Genomic DNA, 18,888 nt, shown 5'->3' with positions numbered 1-18,888 from the left:
TGTGAATTATTCTTCCAAAAAAATCATGTGAACTACTTCATTTTTTATTATTTCATTTTAATTTATTATTTTTTATTATTTGCTACTACATTTGCTTCACTTTTCTATGTATATCCCACTTAACATGTAAAACTCATCACAAAAGCAAACCAAACCATCCAAATTATCGTCCTTTCATTCTTGTTTTGATGAATTTGGTTTTATGGATCCAAATCATCCAAATTATCGCCCTTGTTTCCCAAACTATTTTAATTCCCAAAATTATCAACAATCATAAGAATATCCAAGTTCGCAAAATTTTCCAAATTTTGCACCACCTTATTAGAATCCCCAATCATTTTCAAATCCAGAGTATTCACAAAACTTTGAATTATCTCCAAATCTAAGCCAAATTCACGTCTAATGAAATTCCCACATCAAACAATATCACCCAAAACTTGTTCGGAGATGCCCAACAAGCGAACAAAAAGAAGAGGAGCTCAAACAATGTAAGTTGGGTTGTGAAAGAAAATTTAACACTTATGTCTTCTTGGGTCTATGCAAGCGTAGATAGTGTGTGTGGTAAACATAAGAAGGGAGATGCACTATGAGTACGTGTGAAAAAATTGTATCACGAAAGTCAAGCAGAAAATCCAGCTGAAATTAACAAAAGAAATGTGGGTTCTATGAAGATTCGATGGAAACGACTTAACGAAAATGCAAGCAAATGAGTGGTTGCTTGCAGAGAAGCAAATGCACGAAGGAGGAGTGGAATGAGCAACCAAGATGTTGAGAATGAAGCTCATAGCATCTACCAAGCAGGAGGCAGCAACAAATTTCAAGATTTGATAATGTTTAATGAAGTTATGAGCAAACATCCAAAGTGAAGTATTCATGATTCAACACAAGTATTTCCTGACAATGAAAAATGTTGCTTATGAACAGGATGGTAGAGACAAGGCAAAAAGAAAAGGAAAAGATAAGGTAACACAATCTGACAAGTCAAAGACTTCTGAATCTGGTGAGTATACTATCCCTTCAAATCCGAAAACTCCTACATCTGGATATTCAACTAGTTCTCAGCCTATAGGCAGAGACAAGTCAAAAAGAAAAGGAAAAAGTAAGGTAACACAATCTGATTCTACTAATGCTCAAGTTGCCGCAGAACTTCATGCACTAAGGCTAACTAAAGATAATGAGAACGAACTAGTGAAGGCTCGACTGCAGATAGAGCATGAAAAGCTGGAAAAACCATCTATGAAGATGTACCAAAAAATGTTGATTAAGTTGTTGGACAAAGAGCACTTGTCCCTAGAAGATCAAGAGATGACACATCAACTAATGAAGATTGTGTTTAAAAAATGAATGATTTTAGTTTGATATGAGTTTCGTGTGACAATAAGTTATGTAATATTCGTTTGGTGTGACATTAGTTTAAGTAATATTAGTCTGGTGTGCTTTTAATTATGTAATGTTAGTTTGGTGTGTGTTGGTGTGATCTTTGTTTGTACTTTATGTATATAAATTTGTGTAATATTAAGTTTATGTGATATGGTCACATGCATCTTCTGCAAAAGCAATTGAGATGTCACAAAGATTATTTCTTTATCACATGCATTTTTTTAGATGATTTTCGTGACACGTGCATTTTTCTGCAAAAGTATTTGAGATGTCACAAACATCATTACTTTATCACATGCATTTGCAGATATGAGTTTTGGTGTCATGTGCATATTCCTACAAAAGTAATTGAGATGTCACAAACATCAATTCTTTCACATGCATTTACAGATATGAATTTGGTGCTACTTGCATTACAAAAGGTTTGAAATGTCACATGCATCACAGTGTCAATCAAATGTTTTGTCATCGCATGCATTATCCTACAAAAATTAGATATGTCACATGTTTTACTGCAATTGTGTCTCACATGCTTTACAAACATCAGTTCTTTATCTTACAAAAGTTTTGAAATGTCACATGCATCACAATGTCAATCAAATGTTTTGTCATTGCATGCATTATCCTGCAAAAATTGGATATGTCACATGCTTTACTGCAATTGTGTCTCACATGTTTTACAAACATCAGTTCTTTATCTTACAACAGTTTTGAAATGTCACATGCACAGTGTCAATCAAATGTTTTGTCATCACATGTATTATCCTGCAAAAATTAGATATGTCACATGCTTTATTGCAATTGTGTCTCACATGTCTTGGTGTTTAGTGCCACATGCAAATATATTTAGTTTATGCATAACTTGTGGAAATTTTTTGAAGATAACACCAAGTACTCATTCCACCTTAAAAAAAAATGTCTTCTAGTGAAAACTCATCACTTTCATCGGATTCAAGTTCTGATGATTCAAATATCATAACACTCAATCAATGGGAGGAACGAGTTTCTCAACAAAATCATCAAATCTATACAATTGTTGAGAACATGTTATCCATCAATCACAATCTAGTTGTAGGGGCTCAAGCTTCTACAGTTAGAAAAAGGTATTGTGAAAGACAACGCGAGATTGGTGCTGAGCGTTTGATCAATGACTACTTTAGTCCAAACCCGACATATGGGCCAGAGGTCTTCCGACGCCGATTTCGCATGCACAAATCTGTATTCCTTCGGATTGTAGAAGCTGTTACTGCTAATGATGAGTATTTTCAAGAGAGACGCGATGCTACATGGAGACAAAGTTTGTCATCGTTACAGAGCACCATATGTTAATTACGTAGTAAATGGTCATCAGCATAATAGGACATATTATCTTATTGATAGCATATACCTTGGATGGGCTATATTTGTGAAGTCAATCAATTCTCCACAAACTTAAAAGCATAAGTTATTTGCCCAATTCCAAGTGTCTATCAGAAAAGACGTTGAGCGAGCATATCAGAAAAGATGTTGAGCGAACATTTAGAGTCCTACAAACGCGTTTAAAGTCTAACTTCACCAGCATTTTTCTTTTCGTTCTCATCGCAGGGCTACGATCGGAACATTTAGAGTCCTGCAAACGCGTTTAAAGTCTAACTTCACCAGCATTTCTTTTCCTTCTCATCGCAGGGCTACGATCGGAATCATGAGAAATTGATTTGGCTGTCACCGTTGGAATTTGGAAGGGGTGACTTTGGCAGTGGAAAATTGCCAAAACGGGGCAGAAGAGGAGAGATTTCACTATTCTATGTTTTACGGAGCCAAGTCGGAACAAGAACTGCGGAATTAGACGAAGCAATAGATTCACTCATAACGTACATCTAATTCAATATCAGTCGAAGAGATCACATGTTTGTTTGAAGGGACACACGACCTTAATATTAGTAGTATGTGTTGGTGCGGCCGTGCCGGACCTTCCTTTCCCCTCAAACTCCACTTGGAGTTTGAGGCTCGATTCTCTGCTCCCGCCGCCGTATCATCCTTTACGTCAGGTGAGAGTGAGAAAGCTCCAATGTCACGGTGGGTTCGAGTAGACGACACCCTCTCAGTCTCATTCTATCGGCATCTACAATTTCATAATCACAATTTAGGGCTTTCAAGCGCCCATCATTCCCCTGGCCGCCCTCTTCCATTCGAATTTAGGGAATGTTTAACCAATACGACGTCGTTGATTTGTGATGAAACCCGAACGATAATGTATGCTCTTGGGTTTGGCAAATGCAGGGAGCGTGCTTTTGTTGAGTATTCATAGCTTGATTACGATAAAGCTAACGGAATTGGGAACCATTTGGGAAGGTAATGAATTTGAATTAGATAATTGGATAAGATTTGCTTTCTCATTTGATTAGAATTGGTTAACTTCTTAACAGATGAAGGGCTACGTGGCAGTATCGTCGGCAGAAAAGTTAGTCACTCAACTCAAAAGTCTACAATATCAACTTGTGATGAAAATTTCCATGGATATTTACGTGCATTCATACTGCACAACACCATCTTGCCATTCTGGTCAATGGATATGAACATTTTAAATTTTTTGGACATGAAAGATGAAAAATGAAAACAAGTGCTGTCATTTTTCAGTTTGCTAATTGCCTAATTCATAATGCCTCCAAATATACCCAAGTGCTTCCTTATCACTATGAACCTCTGTCGTTTTTTGGTTGCTGTACTAGTTTTGTGCTTCCTTATCACTATTACAGCCGGCAGCAATGATCCAGCTCGCATCACAGGTGACGTCTCCATTAACTGTGGCTCGGATGGAACTTATGCAGCACGCAGCGGAAGGGAATGGCTGGGAGATGTTCGAGCGAGAGTTTCTTCAGGGCTGCAACTAAGTGGCTCGTCAACAGTCTCAACTGTAGTCCACAATTGGGCCTCTGCTGATCCAACTCCTCACCAGACTGCACGCCTCTCCAAGTCCAAGTTCTCTTATTCATTCCAAGTGAATGCAGGTCAGAAAATTATCCGCCTTCACTTTAATCCCACAACATATAGAGGTTTTAAAGGGCTGAAAGACTTATTCACTGTTGAAGCCTGCTCTTTCACTTTGCTCAGTAATTTCAGCGCTTCCATCACAGCCGGTGCTCTTGGTGTGAATACTTTTGCAAAAGATTTCTGTTTAGATATACCAGAAAACCAGCAGCTTCAAATAGTTTTGTCTGCTGAAAGCAGTCCATCCTTGGATACATATGCTTTTATAAATGGTATTGAAATTATCTCCGTACCTACTAGTCTTTCTTACTTCCGGGGTGGAGATGTTGGACTCCAGATGGTTGGCCAGAAAGCCCTGGTCTATGTTGATAGCAGTATTGCACTTGAAATAGTCCACCGTATGAGCATTAAGCAGGATTTGGTTTCATCTGCTGATGGTTCCAGGGACATGTTTGCAATGTGGTTGACTGCCCCCAAGCAGAAACCTGGCAATATCAACAACATAACCTGGAACCAACCTGTTGATGTCGGATTCAGGTACCTGGTTAGGCTTCATTTCTCCGATAGACGACTCAACATGGCTGAGACTATAGGCCTGAGTTTCAAAGTCCTGATCAATGAAATAGTTGTAAGCACTGACAGTGGCATAGTCGAAGTAAGGGATGGTAGCATCCCCTGGTACGAGGACCATGTGGTGTTGTTGAATGGCCACAAACAAGAGGGGAAGCGCAATCTGGTTATTTGTCTCCAGTCAAATCAAGATTTTAAAGATATGCTTGGACCTCTTAAAGGATTTGAAATACTGAAGCTGAGCAATCCTGATAGCAGTCTAGCCGCTCCAAATCCTCTGCCTCCAGCTCAGGATTCACCACTGTTGACTTTCCAAACTTTGTTTATGATTATTGGTCGTAGAAATGCAACTATGACTTTTGCAATAGCTGTAATTTCTCTAGTGAATATAGTTGTTCACTTGTTACAGAAAAGTTGGGGAAGTTGGGAATCTAGCAGTAGTGAGGAGGAAAACAAGCCATCAGCTGGGGCTGAAAGGCTCTTGCGTCGTTTTTCACTGGCTGAGATCCGATTGGCCACTAGAAATTTCGATAATGGACTTATAATTGGGAGGGGTGGATTCGGTAAAGTGTACAGAGGCCACATTGATAAAGGGCAAAAGGTTGTTGCTGTAAAGAAGTTGAAACTGAATTCTAGGCAAGGAGCACATGAGTTCCTGACTGAGATTGAAACTCTCTCGGAGATTCGACATATTAATGTTGTTTCTCTAATTGGCTACTGCAACGAGCATAGGGAAATGATTCTTGTTTATGAACATATGGCATGCGGATCACTGGCTGACCACCTCTACATACTTCCAAAGGACAACAGTAATTGTTTCTCTTTCACCTGGAAACAATGCCTAAATATCTGCATAGGAGTAGCTCGAGGCCTAGAATATCTTCATACAGGCTGTGGCATCATTCATCGTGATTTAAAGGGCTCCAACATCCTGCTTGATGAAAATTTTGTTGCTAAAGTCTCAGATTTTGGATTGGCCAAACCTGAACAAAGAAATAAGCTACAAAGCCATGTCAGCACAAAAGTTAAGGGCGCAGTTGGCTATGTGGATCCCTATTATGTCACAACCAGTAAACTAAGAAGGAAAAGTGACACATATTCCTTTGGTGTAGTGTTGCTGGAGTTATTATGTGGGAGAAGGGCAGTGGATTCAGAAGTTTTAATGGATGAGCAGATTCTGACCAAGTGGGCTCGAGATAAGATTAACAAGGGGGAAGTCGATCAGATTATAGCTTCAAGTTTAAGAGAGGAAATTTCACCGAATAGCTTGAAAACTTTTGTGGCTATTGCAGGGAGATGCTTAAACGATGACCCAAAAAATCGGCCAACAATGTCTGAAGTTGTGCTACAGCTTGAGTTTGCACTTAAGCATCAAGAGAGCAACCAAAATTTGGTGTTGAATGAGATAACAAGTGTTTCAGTTGACTTACACCCGTCAACTTCTAATGATAGAATTGATGTATCTAGAGATGCACCACCAATAATTACCACTACACAAAGGCAGAATCTCACACTTCCGCTCGGCAGACAAACTAGTGGAAATTTTGGTATAAATAGAGAGGTTACATCTGGAAAGAAACAATGGACAAGATTCTCAACAGTTAAGCTGTTCAGATTTCGGCCATGGCATGCATTTCGGAAAAGAACCAAGCCATCCAAGAAAAATGAATTGTTATTTCAAGGTATAGTTGCAGTTTTTCTTTCATTATAAATGCCTAGATTATTTTCTTCTGTATTTTCTTTCATTATAAATGAATTGTTCAACTGATAGTGCCCTTTTTACTTTTGAAACAGAAATTGCTGTTGGATCCCTGCAATATGATTTTGCTAGAATCAGAGCTGCAACCAATGATTTTTCATTTGCTAACAAGGTTGGGCAAGGTGGATTTGGGTCTGTTTATAAGGTAATTGAATCTATTATTTCAGTATATAAGAAACACACAATTCTCATTGGTTAATTTAGTATTCTTTTATTTTGAAATCAGGGACTGTTATCAAATGGTCAAGAGATAGCAGTCAAAAGGTTGTCTTCTAGTTCAAATCAAGGCAACAATGAATTTGTAAATGAACTCTTGATATTGGTGAGGCTTCTGCACAGAAATTTGGTAAAACTCTTAGGTTTCTGCCAGGAGGGAAATGAGAGGCTTCTCATATATGAATTTGTTGAGAGATTAAGCCTAGACCTCATCCTATTCGGTAACATTTTTCTTTTATTTGTATGGAACATCAATCTTCATGCATGTTGGATCCCATTCTCACTGTGCCAAAAATATTGTCACTGGAGCTTTAAGAATGATATATGCTTATTTTAATATGTAGACCCAATGAAATGTTCGTTGTTGGATTGGGATCGGCGATACAAGATTATACTGGGAACTGCGATGGGACTTCATTATTTGCATGAGGGTTCTGAACTCAGAATCATTCACCGTGATCTAAAAGCTAATAATGTTCTTTTGGATAAAGATTTGAACCCCAAAGTTGCAGATTTTGGCATAGCAAGAGTGTTAGAGGCAGGTGAAAGTTCAAACACCAGCAGGATTGTTGGGACTTAGTGAGTACTCCCTCCGTCCCAAGGAAGATGACCCCTTCCTTGGACGGCACGGGATTTTATGCAACTTTATTTTGTGTGTTAAGTGGAGAAAGTAAAGTAAGAGAGAGAGAATAAAGTAGAGATAAAAAGGTTTCCATTTTAAGCAATGGGTCATCTTGATTGGGACAAACAAAAAAGGAAAGTGAGTCATCTTTAATGGGACGGAGGGAGTACCATACTATGCTTATACTGTTTAAAAGACTATATTTACAGTCACAGGTTGAAGTCATTAACCAGAAATTATGAAATGTTCCTTACTAAGTCATTTTTTGTGTTGCAGTGGATATATGGCACCCGAGTATGCAATGCATGGGACTTGCTCTGTTAAGTCGGACGTGTATAGCTTTGGAGTGCTAGTACTGGAAATTCTGAGCGGCCAAAGAAACAAGAATTTCATGAATGGGGAGGACCTCGTGAATCTTGTAAGTATCAGATATGGATATATATCTTATATGCCTTATTGCAAAGTTAAATTTATGAAACCATATATGGTTGAATCTTGCAGACATGGAAAAACTGGCGCGAAGGAACAGCTGCAAATATGATAGATCCTATAGTGAGGAGGGGTAGCACGGATTCTCTGGACGTAATGTTGAGATGCATGCACGTTGGGTTGTTGTGCATTCAGGAAAGCCCAGCTAGTAGGCCAACAATGGGTTCTGTCACTCAAATGCTTGGTGCCTTTACCAGCACACTCCCAACACCTTCAGAACCGGTAGCTCATATGGTATCTGAGGAATATCGTCCAACAAATACGAATTACAGGCAGGCTGAACCTGAAGCATCTGTCTGTAATATGGATATGTCAGAAACTGAGTTTTATCCGCGGTAATATAGCTATAATTTGTCATCCAATAGAGGATTTGCGTTGATAAACTCTAAAATTGTTGCATCAGAAAATATGCAAGTTGGATATATTATACTCCAGTATATGTTCTGCACTTCTTTTTGCTCCCCCTTTTCAGTTGCTTGTTAGTTTTAAAGAAAATAAAATCTTTAAATCAGCATGAGTAATAAACTAAGAATATATTGATGACTATGGTATGGGCATTATGTTTGGTCCATAGTCAAGCCAAGCAGTGAGGCACATCCTCGAAAAAATTAAATAAATGAATAAATAAATATAAGAAAACAAAATAAATAAAATAAAATGAATGACACAAGTACTTATCTTTTGTCATCTGAGTAATAACTGACAGAAACAACCAGCCGCAAAAAATTCAAGTAAACGCACAAAATCATTACGTTTCTACATAATCAATGTGTATTTCCTAAAGCATTGGAAGTACTCAAAAGTTACATTTATTAACAAGTACTGCTCCACAGCCCTTGTTGCTGCAGTTAGATTGCGTCTCCGTCCAGAATCTTAAGCACGCTACACATGGTCGGTCGGTCATGTGGATGCTCTAATGTGCACTGTAAACCTGCTCGAATGCACCTCAGCGCTTCATCGGCTGGAAATTGCTTATCAAGTGAGCCATCTACCATGTCTAGTGTTTTGCCTTCACTCTGCAGTTTCTGTGCCTAAAGATAGAATACACTTTTCTCATATATACCATTCAATTTTACTAAAACTAGTATGAAAAGTTATAAGATTGCACTAAAAGTAAGTCTTAACACTTACATAGTCATGAAGCTTCATCTGTTTTAACGTATGAAATCTCCACGCTCCCTGCCCACTTACGATCTCCAGTATCACAACTCCGAAGCTGTAAACATCTGATTTAACTGAAACTCGGCCGTGCTTCAAACGCTCTGGAGAAATATAGAATCTGTAGAACACAATTTAATTAAGACAGTTGTTTGTTGCAAAGAAAAACGTTGGAAAAGACAGAAGAGGAGCGAGAGTACTTACGTGGTACCTGCAGCTAATCCTGTTTCTACTTCGGTTTGATGTTCTAACAATTTCATAGAAAAGCCAAAGTCTGAAATTTTAGGAACCATCTCATGGTCCAGTAAAATGTTGCTTGATTTCGGATCTCCATGAATGATTCTGAGTCTAGAATTTTGATGTAGATAATCAAGTCCTCGAGCTATCCCCTTTATGACTTTGAACCGTACTGGCCATGGAAAGCTTTGCTTTTTCTCGTCACCTAGGAATGAACTTTATTATGTTAAACTGTAGTATCTCTGTAGCACTGACCATATTACTAACATAACGTAAACTAAGAAAATGAAAATTTGGGTCCATAGCATCTTGTTTGGATAGAGGATTAATGAGATGAGTCAAGATTATGAAGAAGCCAACCTATAAATGTATCTAGACTTCTGTTTTCCATGAACTCATATACAAGGAGTGATTCTCTGCTGTGACTGCAGCAACCAAGTAGCTTGATAATGTTTTGATGGTCGAGATTGGGAAGCAGATGAATTTCATTTTGAACTCCTTGAGTGATTGATCAGGAGATGTTTTGTGCCTTTTCACGGCAACTACTTGTTTTGTAGGTAGTACACCCTATTAAACACAAATGATTTTAGGATCGAGCAACACAATTCTAGTTCGGGCCTCTACATCTAGTACTCAAAGGGTTGAAATGGTGTAAACGAGAAAGATAGTCACCTTGTAAACAGAACCAAATCCACCCTTTCCGACTTTATTTGAGGAGGAGAAACGATTTGTAGCAGCTGAAAGTGTACCCCAATCAAAAACTTTCAGTCTTAGATTTGCATCTCTGATTTCTGCAGTCACAACCAATCATATGTTTATATTATTTTACTAGTAATTATGAAGTACATAAGTAGTAAAATGCTTCTCAGTTTCATTACCTGATAGTAATAGATCATTATCTTTTGATGATTTACTTCTGTTCCACGCCCATCTTGATACCTTTGGGCTAGTTTGCTTTTTTGGGGAGCATGTGAGAATTTGCAGTCCTATATTGGGCACTGATGACTGCACTGTGTCTTCCGGTTGTCCAGTTTCTTCATACGAACTTAATATCTCATCCGAAGTCAAAAGCTGTTTACTTAACTGTTGTTCAAGTGCAAGCTCCAGCTGCATCACAACTTGGGACATCGTTGTGCCGATTGTTTGGCTCGTCCTCTAAGCATCTTTCAGCAACCTCCACAAATGTCTTGAGGCTGCTCGGAGAAATCTCACCCCTCAAAGTTGAATCTACAATCCGATCAACTTCTCCCTTGCTGTTCTTATCCTGAGCCCACATGCTCAGAATCTGCTCATCCTCTGTTACCCCTAAATCCACTGCTGGTCTCCCACACAATACTTCGAACAACACCACCCCAAACGCGTATGTGTCACTTTTCCTTGTTAATTTACGCGTGTGGAAATAATGTGGGTCTAGATAACCCCTCGTGCCCTTAACATTTGTGCTAACATGTGTTTGTAACTTTCTTCTGTCCTCCGGTTTGGCCAAACCAAAATCCGAAATCTTAGCCACCAAGTCTTCATTAAGGAGGATGTTTGAAGCTTTTACATCGCGATGTATCACTCCATGGCCCGTATGGAGATAGTCTAGCCCGCGACCAGCCCCTATGCAGATATTAAGGCGTTGTTTCCATGTGAGAGAAGAAATGTGGTGTTGTTTCCTTGAACGTCTGTATATGTGATTACGCAGTGTTCCACCAGCCATATAATCATAAACGAGAATCATTTCCCCGTGCTCATTGCAGTAACCTATCAGTGAAACTAGATTAACATGACGCAACTCAGAAAGTGTTTCGATTTCAGTCAAAAACTCACGTGCCCCCTGCATGGAGTTTGCGTTTAACTTCTTTATAGCAACCGTCATTTGGCCTTCATCGATGACGCCTCTGTAGACATTGCCAAACCCACCCTTTCCAATTAAACGCTCCCCACTGAAATATCTGGTGGCCAGTTGGATCTCAGCTAGAGAGAAGCGACGACAGAATCGTGCAGCTTTGGGTGATGGCTTGTTTTCTTCCTCAGTGCTGCTATCTTCCCAAAGTTCTCTCAACTTGTGAACAATGATGCATAATAAGGATATTATTGCTATTGTAATAGCAGCAGTTGCATTTCTACGAACAAGATATGCAAGGAAAACTAGGATTGTCTGGGATAGTGAATCCCGAGGAGGCAGGGGATTTGGACTAGCCTGACTGCTGTCTCTGTCGCCCAACTTAACTACTTCTGATCCTGCAAGGACTTCATTGCTACTTAGAATCTCGATGCCATTTATGAAGGCGTACGTATCCAATGTTTGACTGCTTTTGGGAGAGAAACTTATGAGGAGTTGTTGGTTTTCTTGTATGTTTAACCAAAACTCCTTTACAAAAGTATCCACTCCAAGAGCCTCAGCAGTAAGTGAAGCGCTGAAGTCACTCAGCAAGGTAAATGGACCAGCTGCAATTGTAAATAAGTCAACTAGCCCTTCAAAGCCTATGTATGAAGTGGGATTAAAGTGAAGGCGGATAATTTTTTGACCGTGACTGACTTGAAACTGGTAGGAGAACTGGGAACGTGAGAGTCGGGCTGTCTTGTTGGGAACTGGATCAGCAGAGGTCAACTTATGGTTGACAGTGGAGGTCATCGACGAGCCTTTTATTTTCAGCAAGGAAGATAGTCTTGGTTGCGTATCTCCTACCCATTCTCTCCCGCTGCATGCTGCAGAGGTTTCAGATGAGCCAGAACTGATAGAAATGTCAACTGTGAAGTAAGTCGGATTGCTGGTCACGGCCATGACTGTGACGAGCAAGAAGAGAAATGGTGTAGTATGTGAAATTCGAGCAGGTTTCATGGTTATGTTTTGTGTTGGTGTGTTAATCATGGTAAATCCTGCTTATCCACCATATAAACTACTGTCTGATTTTCTGTTAGTTGGTGTGTTGATCATGTCAAAACTGTCATCCTCGCGCCCATTTTTCAACTGTTTTATACTTGAGGCAGGTGTTGAAAGATTGTTGATGTTCCTTTTAGATTTTTATTTTAAACCAAAGTCATAGATTAGAAACTTACAATAGAGTGACAGGCTTGAACGAAGATAAAAATATTGCTTTAAATCTCAAGCAACACAAGGGGATTAGATAAACTATTGGAAGGCTAAAGCAGCAAGGTAGTAATCTATTTTTTAGTCAATTTGGGGTGAGGAGTGATGTCATCCGAGTCTGATTCCATGAACATGAATTTTATTTATGTGCATGACAGCATGAATCATGACTGTAGTTTGCTGGTTGATCTGTAAATTTAACTACTAGTTTGCATGCTAAAACATTTTCTTCTATTTAACTATGTGTGTGTTTATACTTGCACTATCCACTGATGCTGTCCATTCTCTTCTGTTGTTTGAGATTTAAAGTAGTTTAGGTGGATGTTCTAATTTATTTCGGAAAGTGACATACGTTTCCATCTCTATTTAACAACTGTGGTGCAATTTGTATATAAGCTGTCAAACAAAGTTTACATAACAAACTAACTACAATCGTGTGTTTAAACACAGTTTCTTGTGACCACTGTTCCTTCCAGACACCACCAACTCGAGCAGGGCGGTGACCCTCTCGCCTGGTTCAAAAGCGTGTTGATCGACAGTGGAGACAAATGCAAGGGAGAAGTAAGATGTTCAAGAAGTTACACAAAGTCTTCCTTGTGCCTGTAGCTGGTAGTGGTTTAGACTCTGATTTGTTGGTCAATGTCACCATGGAGTATTACAGTGTGGAGCCACTGCAAGTCACATAAGTATCGATCTGGAACCCTCTTCAGATATGAGAACTGTGTTGAGTCCAAAATGGAGCCTATTTATAGTGGAACTAGAGTTACCAAAAACTTCTTAAAGCTAATGCTGATGTGACAAGCACATTTATATCGTTTTGAACTCGATACAGACAAATTTAGAACAGAACTCATTTAGGTCTAGCATTCTGTATCCAAACATAGTTGTGTTCTTATGGCTGTAGTGCACATACAAGCTTCGAGCATATCCAGTTTGATAGCTTTTCTAGATTAATTTTACATGGTCACCAATGCTCAATTAATAAACAAATGCCTACGAAACTAGTATTTACGATCAACTGACGTTGGAATGAACATTAGTAATTATAGATATGGTGTCAGATTTTGGCTTGGCCAAAACAGAAGATAGGCACAAAGGGTTACTTTGATGCTATGTGAATTAAATGGGAGAAATAAAAAATAGAAGTAGCTTTCCATTTGTAGTTAGAGAATGATTTTGGTGGACGAATTAAAATGGTAATATGTGATTATTTTTATTGGATAGATTGAGTATAACACAGCAAAAAGAAAAATAACACAGGTTCAAGGGATTCCCAAATTTTTAGTCCAATAGTAATTTTTAGTCCAACTTGGAATAATATTGGAAATTCAAAACTTGAAATAAGATTTGATATAACGACTTAACAACACGCCAAAGACCAATACTTTTCTAAAAGTTTTACCCAATATTTTATTGCATGCATGAAAATTCTTGATTAATAATCGACTCACTTTGACCAGACATGGATTTTAAAAAATGTAATGAAAAGTGAGTTGAAAAAGTTAGTGGGATGTAAGCCCAACTTTTTATGCTCTCTCCGTCCCAATTTTATAGTCATATTTTGCCATAAAAGTCCGTCCCACATATATAGTCACATTTAGAATTTTTCATATTTGGACATAAAATTTTACCCCATTATTCACTAAAATTACACCCAAATGTCATTATCAACACAAAAATAAACCAAAATAAAAATAAAAAACACAAAAGTCAATAAGGGACTCACCTTCAACCAACTCACTTCATTTATTACACACTTCACCATCTCACTTCATTAATTACACACTCCACCAATTCATTAAAACCTGTGTCATAACTAAATGTGATTATAAATCTGGGATGGAGGGAGTATATTAGTTTTATAATAAAATGTGAATAAGAATGAGTTATTGGAATATTGGTCTACTACAAAAAATAATAAAAGTGAAATGAATCAAATTATCTGAGAACGACTGAAATGGAATACTGAGTCAAATTATGTGGGACGGAGGGAATAAGATGAACGACGACTTGATAAAATATGCAAACAAATGACATGACATTGCATTTTTTCATCATTATATTCTACTCCCAAAACTAGAGCATGGATCCGTTTCCGATTCCAGTTGCTTTGCTGTTCCTCTGCTTCTTCATCACATTCTCCTCTTGTACTGATAATCAAGTTGACTTCACAGGTGATGTTTCGGTCAACTGCGGCTCAACAGGAGCTTCTGCAGCACGAAACGGTCGCCAATGGATCGGAGACCTACGCCCTGAATTCTCCCTATTTCTGCAGCTAAGAGGCTCATCAGCCGCATCAGCGCCCCTCCATCGCTTGAGCTGTGCTGATCCAGTTCCGCACGAGACGGCTAGAGTCTCCCTTTCGCAATTCTCATATGCATTTCAGCTCAATAAAGGTCAGAAAATTATCCGCCTTCACTTCAATCCTACTCAATACAGTGGTTTCAAAGGGCTCAGAGATTTTTTCAGCGTTGAAGTTGGACCTTTTACCGTGCTCAGTAACTTTAGTGCTTCACTTACTGCTGATGCTCCTTTTGCTAAGGAGTTTTGTTTGAGCACTCGAGAAAATGAACTACTCATCATTACTTTTTCTCCTGAAAGTAGTCGATATGCATTTATTAATGGCATTGAGATTATATCTGTGCCTGCATCTCTTTCCTACTTTGGAGGTGATGAAATTGGACTCCGAGTTGTTGGTGAGAATTCCATGGTTTATGTTGATGATAGCACCGCACTTGAGATAGTCCATCGGCTACATGTCAAACAGGAACCTGCTCAATCTGCTGAGAGTTTTGATGGCGTCTTTCCCAAATGGGCTACACAAAGTGCAGACAAGGTCAGATATAGAACGTGGAAAGTGCCGGTGGAGGTAGGATTCAGGTACTTGATCCGGCTTCATTTCAAGAACGCAGGCGTTGGTGGTGCAATGTTTAAAATCCTTATTAATGAAATAATAGCTGAAATTGTGAGGGGAAAGGATCGAGATAATATTGTCTTGTATAAGGACTACATGGTGGAGATGAAAGGGCGGAAACAAAACGGCAGACGTGAGATCTTGGTTTCCCTCCAATCATTTGGTGAACTTGAAGTTCTTGCAGGATTTGAAATAGTTAAGCTGAGCAATCCTGACAACAGTCTAGCTAGTCCGAACCCCATGCCTCCACCTCAGGAGCCACGGTCTCGTATTCTCCAAATTTTGATCTCTGTTCTTGGTTATCAAAATGCAAGTGCAACTCTTGCAATAGCTGCAATATCTCTATTGAGTATCATTCTTCATGAACTGCGGGAGATTTGGGAATCTAGGAGCACCGAGGATGAACACAAGCCATCAGCCAAGGCTGAGAGACTTTGTCGCCGCTTTTCACTAGCTGAGATCCAATTAGCCACTAGAAATTTCGATAGTGGACTTCTAATTGGAAGGGGTGGATTCGGTAAAGTCTACAAAGGCTTCATTGATAGGGGACAAACAACAGTTGCTGTAAAGAGGCTAAAGTCGAATTCCAGGCAGGGGGCACTTGAGTTTCTTACAGAGATTGAAACACTCACCGAGCTTCGACATATCAATCTTGTCTCTCTGATTGGTTACTGTAGTGAGCTAAGGGAAATGATTCTTGTTTACGAGTTTATGATTTCTGGTACACTGGCTGACCACCTCTACAAACTTGGAAGGTACAACAGTAATCATTCTTCTCTCACCTGGAAGCAACGGTTGGATATCTGTGTTGGAGCAGCACGAGGACTTGAGTATCTTCATACTGGCAATAGGGTCATACATCGTGATATAAAGGCTGCAAACATTCTTCTTGATGAAAATTTTGTAGCCAAGGTTTCAGATTTCGGCTTGGCTAAACCTGAAGACAGGTTGCGGAGCCACGTAAGCACAAAGGTTAAAGGAACAATTGGGTACTTAGATCCATATTATATCAACACTCAAAAGCTTACCAGGAGAAGCGACACATACGCCTTTGGTGTGGTTTTGATGGAAGCATTATGTGGGAGACCAGCAATTGATTCATTTGCAGTAGAGGATGAACGGATTCTGACCAGGTGGGCTCGAGATAAGATTGGTAGGGGAGAAGTTGATCAGATTGTTGATTCTTCCCTCAGAGACGAAATCTCGGTTAGCAGCCTGAAAGCATTCGTTGAGATTGCTAATAAATGTTTGCATGATGAGCCAGAGAAAAGGCCTACCATGGCTCAAGTTGTGGTACAACTTGAGTTTGCACTTGAGCAGCAAGAGAGCAAACAACAATCTGATCACGTTGCTGATGTTGTCTATCCATCTATTGATGATAGTCTATCCTCCGAAAATACTGCGGTGAAGACATTAACATCTCCTACCAAACAGACTCCAACTGACCAAGGAGATGGGAAGAAACCAAAATCACATCTTCCGTTTAGATCTTTCTGGAATTGGGGTGTCTTCAGGAACAGGATAAAACCATCTAAAAGAAAAGAAATAAGAAGCCTAATATCAGGTTTGTATTCATTCTGTCAAGATCAATTTCGATAATACTATCATATTGTGGCTGTGCAGAACTTTAGTAATTACTGCAATATTGCAGAACTTAATGCATCATGCATTAAATTGCCAAAGTTTGATCTGACCACCATTGCCACCATGACCAATCAATTCTCCCATTCAAATGAGATTGGAAGCAGTTATCATCGAGCTTCTTGGTTTAAGGTGATTTTATCTAGAGTTCTATCATAATTATTTTCGCTTATACTCCCTCTGTCCATGTATACTAAAAAATACTATTGCTTTGTATAGGCTTTATTACCTACAGGGAAAACAGTTGCAGTTAAGAGGTTTCGTTTACCATATTTTGATCTCGCTGAGTTGAAAAACGAGATTTTTCTGGCTTCTGAGCTCAACCACTGGAACATCGTTAATCTTCTCGGATACTGCATTCATGAAGATGGAGAGGCGATCTTACTCTATGATTACATGGAACATGGCAGCTTATTTCAACATCTCCATGGCTCGAAAAACTCCCCATTAACATGGAAACAACGACTTCAAATATGTATAGACACTGCCAAGGGATTAGAGCATCTTCATTCTGGCTCTGAGCACCCCATCATCCACCGCGACGTTAAGTCCAGCAAAATCCTATTGGATGAGAAATGGATCGCCAAACTGTCTGATTTTTCCCAGTCAAGAGCAGGGCCCTCAGCTGAGCGTGGCACCCATTTTACCACCAATGTGGTAGGAACCTTTGGTTACCTGGACCCCGAGTACTTCCAAACTTCTCGGCTGACAGAAAAGTCTGATGTATACTCGTATGGTGTGGTGTTGTTTGAAGTTTTGTGTGGTAGGAAAGCAATTTGTAAAATCTCAGAAACAGAGCCAAGGTCCTTGGCAACCTGGGCGACATCATGTTTCAGGAAAGGAAAACTTGAAGAGATAGTTGATTCTAGCCTCAATGGCGATATTTCTCCTGAATGCTTGAAGATATTTGCTGAGACAGCCATTGCATGCGTGGATCTTCAAGGGGTGAATCGGCCAGCTATGAGAGATGTTGTTCGAGCTTTGGAGTCTGCTATGCATCTGTAAGAATCAACAGAAAGTTTCACCCCTTAGGTTCCTTGTTTTCTTAGATTGATGACAGTGAAGTGAAACTGACTGTAACTTTGCTGGAAAGTTTCTGAGTCTCATGAAATTATGTATCAGTTTGTTTTTTAGTTTGTCCCAAAAAAATATCATATTTCCAATTTTAGAAAAAGTTCTCTCACATTAATATATAAAAATATATTTTCTCTTTTCATATAACACACAAAACAAAACCTTCTAAAATCTCGTGCCGTCTACAAGTGTGATCAATGACGGACGCAGGAATTGAAACTCGTGGGGTCGAATATACTAGAAAATAATAATAAATATAATATTTAAATATTTATTTTTAAAAAATATTTACTTTAAATAGTTTATTTTATAGCTTAAATATTTGTTTTTGAAGTTATCTTTAATATAATGAACATTATAATTATAATTACCCATAATTAATCTATAACTTATTTTAACTCTGATCACTTTTTAGTGTGGGCCAATTATTTAGCTCATTTTATACAAAAGTAGTAAGAATTTGAACAGTCTTCTTCTCCAACGTTCTTTCCCAGCGTCGACCTCTCCTCTTCCTCTCTGTCTCTCTTATCTATTCTCTTCAATTGTTATTCTCTATCTCTTTTATTTCCCTCAAAGGATGAAGAATTGTGGTGAAGATCTGTCTCTTGGCGTCTAGGCGGAGCTCCGTGGGGTCGAAGGTGGAGTTGCACCAGATCTCGGAGGTCCTTTAATGGAGTTTACGGCAGCTTTCGGCGGACAACGGTGGGGTCGGTCGACCCCACCTGAATCCGTCATTGAGTGTGATATCTTTTATGGGACGGAGGGAGTATGTAAAAGTAGAATTA

The 18,888-nt window shown here is 39.0% G+C and overlaps 2 protein-coding genes and 1 pseudogene across 4 annotated transcripts; 2 read left to right on the top strand and 1 right to left on the bottom strand.

Moving 5' to 3' along the window:
- The first annotated feature begins 3,866 nt into the window (after window positions 1-3,866).
- Window positions 3,867-8,442, top strand: LOC125204120 (putative receptor-like protein kinase At5g39000). 3 transcript variants are annotated; one of them, XR_007173494.1, is made up of 6 exons: window positions 3,867-6,599; window positions 6,712-6,821; window positions 6,903-7,113; window positions 7,237-7,430; window positions 7,791-7,932; window positions 8,016-8,156. XR_007173494.1 is itself a non-coding variant. In XM_048102680.1 (6 exons), exons 1-6 carry the CDS (start codon window positions 4,019-4,021, stop codon window positions 8,340-8,342), a joined length of 3,606 nt encoding a protein of 1,201 aa, XP_047958637.1. In that variant the 5' UTR covers window positions 3,873-4,018; the 3' UTR covers window positions 8,343-8,442. The 3 variants fall into 3 exon arrangements, 1 of the variants encoding a protein (XP_047958637.1); XR_007173493.1 differs by having other exon boundaries at window positions 3,868-6,599; window positions 7,237-7,434; XM_048102680.1 differs by having other exon boundaries at window positions 3,873-6,599; window positions 7,237-7,471; window positions 8,016-8,442.
- Window positions 8,443-8,851: 409 nt separating this feature from the next.
- LOC125206860 lies at window positions 8,852-13,052 on the bottom strand (annotated as a pseudogene).
- Window positions 13,053-14,544: 1,492 nt separating this feature from the next.
- Window positions 14,545-18,162, top strand: LOC125203751 (putative receptor-like protein kinase At5g39000). Its single transcript, XM_048102182.1, has 3 exons — window positions 14,545-16,952; window positions 17,040-17,161; window positions 17,249-18,162. Exons 1-3 carry the CDS (start codon window positions 14,558-14,560, stop codon window positions 18,032-18,034), a joined length of 3,303 nt encoding a protein of 1,100 aa, XP_047958139.1. The 5' UTR covers window positions 14,545-14,557; the 3' UTR covers window positions 18,035-18,162.
- The last annotated feature ends 726 nt before the right edge of the window (window positions 18,163-18,888 follow it).

Source organism: Salvia hispanica, chromosome 2 (genome assembly GCF_023119035.1).
Source record: "Salvia hispanica cultivar TCC Black 2014 chromosome 2, UniMelb_Shisp_WGS_1.0, whole genome shotgun sequence".
Taxonomy (NCBI): domain Eukaryota; kingdom Viridiplantae; phylum Streptophyta; class Magnoliopsida; order Lamiales; family Lamiaceae; genus Salvia; species Salvia hispanica.
Note: the sequence above shows the minus strand (reverse complement) of the source record. Positions and strands in the feature narration are given on the sequence as shown.

What these genes read in the sequence shown, in the direction of transcription:
- LOC125204120 (XM_048102680.1), top strand. Translation starts at nt 4,019, where the DNA reads ATGCCTCCAAATATACCCAAGTGCTTCCTTATCACTATGAACCTCTGT. An exon ending in GATTTGGGTCTGTTTATAAG is followed by an intron (nt 6,822 to 6,902) that starts GTAATTGAATCT and finishes TTTTGAAATCAG; the next exon opens with GGACTGTTATCAAATGGTCA. An exon ending in CCTAGACCTCATCCTATTCG is followed by an intron (nt 7,114 to 7,236) that starts GTAACATTTTTC and finishes TTTAATATGTAG; the next exon opens with ACCCAATGAAATGTTCGTTG.
- LOC125203751 (XM_048102182.1), top strand. Translation starts at nt 14,558, where the DNA reads ATGGATCCGTTTCCGATTCCAGTTGCTTTGCTGTTCCTCTGCTTCTTC. An exon ending in AATAAGAAGCCTAATATCAG is followed by an intron (nt 16,953 to 17,039) that starts GTTTGTATTCAT and finishes GCAATATTGCAG; the next exon opens with AACTTAATGCATCATGCATT. An exon ending in ATCGAGCTTCTTGGTTTAAG is followed by an intron (nt 17,162 to 17,248) that starts GTGATTTTATCT and finishes TGCTTTGTATAG; the next exon opens with GCTTTATTACCTACAGGGAA.